The sequence below is a fragment of the Balearica regulorum genome, chromosome 9 (genome assembly GCF_011004875.1).
Source record: "Balearica regulorum gibbericeps isolate bBalReg1 chromosome 9, bBalReg1.pri, whole genome shotgun sequence".
Taxonomy (NCBI): domain Eukaryota; kingdom Metazoa; phylum Chordata; class Aves; order Gruiformes; family Gruidae; genus Balearica; species Balearica regulorum.
In genome coordinates, this window is record NC_046192.1 from 16083425 (window position 1) to 16090508 (window position 7084).

Here is a 7084-nt window from a genome sequence, read left to right on the forward strand (position 1 = left end):
GAGACATTTGCAGGAGTTTGTCATTGCAGACTGTATTGTTCAGAAACCTGCACTTTCTTCCTCAGAACTGTCCACAGAAGTGCTTTGAATCATATTTGCTTCTACACACCCCTGGGAAGCTGTGGAAAATCCACTCCCTCAGCCAGGCACGTTGGACAAACTTGCTTCTTCCTGCTAAATTTTACAACTGCAAACAAGGCTTGAAAACAAAACAAACCTCACCAGCAACACCAGCAGCCCTACTCTGAACATGTGGGATGCTTCCCTGGATCCCTGCTCATTTCCTGGAGTGAAACTCAGACACACCAGTTCAGTGCTGTCCTGAAGTGTGTGGAGGCTTTTTTTTCTCTCTCTCTCCTTCTTTTCTTTTCCCTCCTTCCTTGTGTTGATTTGTGGGGCCAGAATGACTTTGATTTCAGCAAGTTTGCTGTTTATTCACGTCACAAGTTTGACAGCTTTACACCAAATCAGATTGCTGGGTTTCAGGAGAGCTCTGAGGCGTCACTGGGAGCTCCTTTAGATTAAACTCGCCTCCCCGGTCTCCCCCCTCTCCCCCTCCTTCAGAGCCATTTAAACCTCGCTGGGACTTTAACAGAAACGTGCTCCCAAGACCTGCATTTCGTTCTGCCACTAACATGGTAAGTGCTCTTTGCATTTCTCTCGACCTGGAGGCAGAAAAGGAGAAGCTGGTCTCTTTGCCTTGGGGGCTTGCAGTAGGTTTTGTGCCCTCTTTAAGATGGGGAAGGAAGAGAGCTCTCCTCTACCTGCAAGAGCAGTCTCTGTTGCTGTGTCTTCCCATGGGTGAGCAAATTCCCTGCTTGAGGCTCCAAGCTCTGCCGTTGCCTTGCAGAGATTCAGAGCTGCTGCAGATGGGGCTTATTTGGAGGAGGGGAAAGGGGTGAATCCAGAGACAACCCCAGGCTTTGCTACTGTGCGGTCTGGGACTGCTGCAGAACTGCAGGGGCAGAACAGAGTGCGAGCAGCCTGGAGGTGACTCTGCTGGCTTTGTGCAGCTTTGGAGCTAAATCAAGCCCCCAAGGTGGGAGGAACGGACTGGCCCAGGACAGCCTGGATCCTCCCTTCACCTTAAACCCACTCAGGACCCTAGTGTTTCCCAAGGGATTGCAGGAAACTTCGCCACCTTCCTGGCATACCTCTGCTCGGAGCCCCTCTGCGGCGGGGGCGGCACTGCCCAGCGCTCAGCGGAGAGAGCAGGGCGGTGCGCTGCCACCGGGGCGGGGGGGCACCCGGGTCAGAGCTGGGAGCTCCCACGGGGGCAGGCGACGCCTGCCAGGGGTGACTGAGGCTGCGGGGGTCCCCTGCGACAGGTACCTGAGCAAACCCCGGCCGGGACAGGAGCGGGAGGGGAGCGCTTCCCCGCGGAGCAAGGACCAGCCCGCAGCGCTGGGATGCGGCGGGGCCGGAGCAGGGCTGACACCGCCTCCCCTCGGGGCCCGCCGCAGCCCGGGGTCTGGAGGCGGGGGGGGGGGGGGGGGGGGGGGGCGGGGAACAGTCCACCGGGCGCCCCATGGCCACGGCTCCTTCCCTCCGCAGAGCACCGGCCGGCCGTGCCCGGAGCCGGACTTCGCCGGGGGCCCGGGCTACGCCTGCCCCTGGTCCGCCCCCGCCGGGGTTTCCAAGGAGACTTGGGCTGCCGTCTGCGCCGCGGAGCCTCCGCACCACAGCCAGGGCCGGCGGGAGGCTCGGCCGCCGGGTAAGTGAGCGCCCACCGCCGTCAGGGGTGGGGGCTGCCCGACCGCGGTCCCGCAGCCGGGCTGGACGAGGAAGGGGGAGCGGGCTAACAACCCCTCGGGTCTGCTCCCCCCCAGGCCAGTTCTGCAGCCCGCAGCTCGGTGCCCAGGACGCGGCGTGGCGGGGAGACCAGCTGTCCTCCCAGCTCTACAGAAACAAGCAGGTAAAGGCTCCGCACGTACCCCTCTGCGACCTCGGTTTGTCTCTCCCCGCAAGGTTCTTGAACTCTGTGTTGTGCATCAGACCTTGTGGCTTGGCTCATGGCACATCTCCCTCTCACCGGCTCAGATGTGGGAGACTGTGTCAAACGGCTTTGTTGGGTTTTGGTTTTTTGTTTTTTTTTTTGTTTCTTCCTTGAAGTAGTTGTCTCCTCCATGTTGTCCTGTGAAGCTGGAACAACTGGTGTGGGGTTCCCTAGTCATCTCCTTCCCTCTTACAGTGCATTGCAGGAGCTGCCTTGGTGCTAGAGAAGACCAGGGCATGACCAGGGAATCCCTCAGGCTCTGATGATGCACAACCTCACACTGTTCACTAAAAATACATAGTGCGTGTCTTCCTGAGTCCACCAGAATTACCTACTTATATGGAGGATAAATGATTTTGACCAACAAGCATTTCCTTGTTGCTTTATTTTCTCTCTTCTTTCCTTTTTTGTAAATCCCATCAAGGGGCAGAAGACACTCTGAACAGTCCTAAATGAAGGAGCCCAAGACATATCTCTCTAATCAAATACTTAGAATGATATTTTGACACAGGGAAGTCAATGGAAATTCATTTACTAACTTCAAGGTCCCTGGAATCAAACACTACTTCCAGACATCAGTGTACTACTTTCTTTGGCTCTACCTCAAGCATTTAAATCTGTGCTTTTCAGCCAGTGGTCAGCAGATGCCCAGCATCCTTGGCAGAAGATCCTTTGTCCTCCTAAAGGAGTCTCCAGAGCTGTGATCAAGAGGCAAAAATCTCTCTGCAAATACCTAGACTTCCCATGCAAAAATGTTAGGTGTTTGCAAATCAAAACATACCTGTTCAGCTGTTGGGACCAGGGATTATCTCAGCTCTGTATATGTACTGGCACAGTAGGGTCCAGGATTGAAGGGATCCCTGAGCACCACTGTATCATCAAGAACGGCAGTTGCATCTTCCTTCTGCACTCTATCCTCATAAATTGTTACTGTGCAGCTCCTCCTTTTCCCCACCAGCCAACTATAAATGGGACCGAGAGGGGTGCAAAGGGATGCTTACTGCCGCTCGGGAGGAGATCTGGCAGCTGCTGTCATGCCTGTGACGGTTTCTGGCTGTTCGCAAGGCTAACTGTAATTATTTTTCTGTTATTATTCTGCGGTTACAGGTTTTTTCAGAGTAAACTTCTCAAACACTCACTAAAGAATAAAGGAAGTCAAAAGTGAAAACTGAACAGTCATGCCACTTAGATTTACAGAGACAAGAGGCTGGGGGGGTGGGTTGAGTTCACAAAACAAACACCCAGATATCAAATCCAAGCAGCCTGTACCACAGGGCAATTGCTATTAAGTTACAGAGTCAACATCTATTCATCAATATCTCTATTCCACAGCTTCAAGATACTTTGCTTCAGAAGGAAGAGGAACTTGCTAGGTTACATGAAGAAAATAATAACCTCCGACAATACCTGAATTCTGCCCTGATTAAGTGTTTAGAAGAAAAAGCCAAGGTATTGTGTTCAAAGCTGTTGTATAGATGTGTGCAGAAGAAATGGGTTGAATAAGTACATGCCATTAAAATATATGGAAAGTCTAAAAGCATAGACAACCTGCAGTATGAGATCTGTTTAACATCACAGCTGCCAGATTGCTGGTCATGGATCTAAGGTGATGGTTTACCCCAGGAATGACATCCTGTCGGGTTCTGACTGTGGAGACAGTATAGCCCATGGCATAATTAAGTTTAGTTTATAAGTTATCTATAAGTAAGTTAAGTTTATAAGGAAGGGAAAATTATTCCACCTACTACTTTTTTCACTGAAAAGTTCAAATTTGAACAGAAGTTTCTTGAATGTGTCTTTTGTCAATTATCCCTTTTTATAAGGATTAATTTTCCTTTGTTTTGAGTGCTTTCTGGTTTATGTTTTGTCATCTTCCAATGATACATTTTATTTACTTACATTAGAATATTGATCTTCTCATTTCTTTCAAATTTATTAATTAAAAGTTGTGTGGTTTTTTTAAAAGTGAAATACAAAATTAAACACTGCAGATTGGATGACACATTCTGTTAAAGTGTGGAGGATTTTTTTGAATTAAATATTTTTATTCTCTGTCTCTCATCCAAAATAAAGATAATTGTTTCTTGTTGGCTTAAAGACATTTTTAAAGTATTCCAGCCTTGCCCATGAAACTGAATTATTAATTGTTTGCTCAGGTCTAGAAATTGGACATGAGGTAAAAAAGCCTGTAAAAAATAGACTTTCCTTTTACATGCTATTCGGAGTTGACAGTGCGGCACGTCCCCCGTCCCATGCCAAGACCTGGCTCCTGGTAGTAGAAAAGATCTCCTTCACTGGGCACAGCAGGGAGACATGGCCACCCCTCTGTATCATGTGGAGGAGAGTCCAGTGTGAAACCATCACGGGAGGTGGCTGAGCAGTGGATTCATGACGTGGTGGGGAGATTCCTTCTCTTATTCCTGCCTTCCTTTGACCGTCTCTGGATGCCTGAAGGACCCTGGGATGGCAACTGAGGTGGATTAATGAGCTCAAAGCCACTCAGTCTGCTGCTCTGAGCACTCCCTGGCCAGGATCACACCTGCCCCAGTATGACTTACCTTCGCATCGTCCCTCTTTGTCGGGCTGCCGCATTTTCCCCCATACCCCACTCACCTGCCAAATGCTGCTGGCAGCAACAGCGCAGAGGAGTGCCGTACAGCCAGGCGGGAGCTCTCATTTCACGCCGTACTGAGTGAGAATGCGATCAAAGCACAGGCCTTATTGACATTGTTAAATTCTTCTCTTTCAGGGACTGGGTTGTTGCAGAGACTGTAAAGACACAAAACAGTCGTATCCGAATGTTTAAGCACAGAGTGAAAGAAAAATATCTTTTATAAGGACAGTAATAACAATCTTGCCCATCTAAAATCTGGGATCAGAAACAGGTTGTTTCCAGGTAACTAGAAATTCAGATTTTAATCTTCCCTCTCCACCTCTTTTTTTTTTTTTTTTTTAATAGAAACTGCTATCCTGCCATGGCCAAAAAACCTGTGCTAGTCTCAAAAGCACCAAGAGAAGATTAAAAGAGGACCACTGCTTTGTTCCTCAGGAAACTCCTCATGCTTTCAAAGCTAGAAGGAACCTCTTTAATGAATTCACTGCCTGTGAAGAGCAAGCCAGCCCTACTGTGGACAGCTGGGTCTTGCAGACTTTAGGATTAAAAGATGTCAACACCATTGATGAAACTTCAGCTAACTACAGTGCCCTGGCCTCAGACCTTGGAAAAGACACGTACTGCCTGAGCCCTGGTGAAGCAATAGACTATGACCAGAGTGAAGGAGCGGCAGCAGCATATGGCTGTGGCCACATGCCTCCAGCTAACAGCAGTACCCATCCATGCAGTGAGGACTCTTCCTTCCTTCCTCAGTTTTCTTCAGCACCATGTGTTTCCTCGTCAGTGCCAAGCATTTCCTCCCTCCCAACCTATGGGTTGCCTTATTTGACTAGCAATTTTTCACCCAATAAAACAGAAGTGGCCTTCACAACATCTTTAAGTCCTCACCGCAATGTGAGAACGCACACCTTCCACCAAGGACAAGCTTTCGTGCGCAGGGATGATGATGGAGGATGGAGATTCACCTGGGTTCCCAAGCAGGCTGAATAAGGCACCTGCATCAAGGATCAGCTGTAGGGGATGTAGGAGACAGACATTTCATCTTGTGCTTAAGACAGGTTCAGGCATCAAAAATGAGCCCTTCTGAGCTCTGATAAATGCTACTCTGTCACCTACACATGCCTGCTTCCCTCCCAGATTTTCACAGACGTGGCTCCAGATTGCACTTGGACTATTATCTACCCCAGGCCAGATGTACAAATTGGATCAACTTATCTTGTGTCTGTGTTGACATACCTGCTTTTACTTGCTTCATTGTTTTTCTATCATCAGCTGTTCCTTGTTAACTGGTAGTTTCCAGGCTGGAGTGCTTTCAGCTTTGATGATCACTCCCACGTGCACCAAACTAGAAAGCATTTTGGGAATACAGTTTGGAAGTAGCACACCTCTCACCCACAGATGACAAAGGAGGCATAGGTTGGAGTCCAAGCATCAGCAGTGTCTAAGTGGTTTGTGTCTCTCTTGGCTACACAGATTGCCTTGGATTAAGGCAACTATGGATGTTTGTTAGTGTGCTACACTAGGCTGACCTACCTGCAGTCACATGGTGCTGTCATTCTTTGATGATGCCTCAAAATAAACAGGATTTGCTTCTATTGCCTGGAGGCTACTTAATTACAAGTAATTCAGCAAGTTCAGGGGATTTTCTTCTGCTGTGATTAAGAGACTAATGTGTTTACGACACTGTGTTTTAAAGGTATTTTATCTGTCAGATAACAGGAGTTTGAAAAGCTTGAACCCTGGAACAGGAACTAGAATTGGAGATGCTATAGAGTAATGACACTGCCATCACCAATCAAGGCCCTGGCCCAATGCATTAGTGACAGAATTTTTCTGATCTGTGGTTAACTCAGAGCACTACTTTATTCTGCAAAGAATGCATTCCCCTTGCCTGCAGCCTCCCACTAGTCTTTTGATGGATTTTATTCCATGTTTACCTGCCTGATGTTGGAAGCTCTTATAAAAGGGAATCAACTCCTAGATCCGTAAGCAATTTCTGTGGGTCCAGTGGAGCTTTTGTTTGCAATGTCAAGAGCTGCACTCATGAAACTGGAGATTTTCTTTCTAGGGAAAAGAATCTTGACCTCTTTCTCCTGATCTGAGATCACACAGAGATTTACCTGCAATCAACATCAGCCCAGTCAGGGCTGCTTCCTCCTCGTCCTCCTGTGACCCCGTGCTTCCCATGGGAAACATTTCTCCTGGTTTGGGTAGGCAGTATCACTTAATGGTTAGAGTAAGTCTTTGGGAACAACAGCCTTTCCATGTCTCTTGTCAGGCAACGGTGGCCTGGGCTGAAGCTACCATCATCACTTGAGAATGCTTTAAAAATCTCTGGAGAGAACATGCTGTAGCACTGCACGGGACTTTTAGTAATGCTACTAATGATATGAAGTCAACTGACATGAAGTAAGCTCACCAGTAATGTTTTGTGTTACCTTTGTTTTCTGCTTTATAGTACTTTGATGCCCAAG

At 48.2% G+C, this 7084-nt stretch overlaps 1 protein-coding gene across 1 annotated transcript; it reads left to right on the plus strand.

Annotated features, from left to right (window-relative positions):
- Positions 1 to 635: 635 nt before the first annotated feature.
- GMNC (geminin coiled-coil domain containing) lies at positions 636 to 6723 on the plus strand. Its single transcript, XM_075761826.1, has 5 exons — positions 636 to 713; positions 1555 to 1714; positions 1830 to 1915; positions 3329 to 3445; positions 4956 to 6723. The coding sequence occupies exons 1-5, from the start codon at positions 636 to 638 to the stop codon at positions 5598 to 5600; spliced, it is 1086 nt and encodes a 361-aa protein (XP_075617941.1). The 3' UTR covers positions 5601 to 6723.
- The last annotated feature ends 361 nt before the right edge of the window (positions 6724 to 7084 follow it).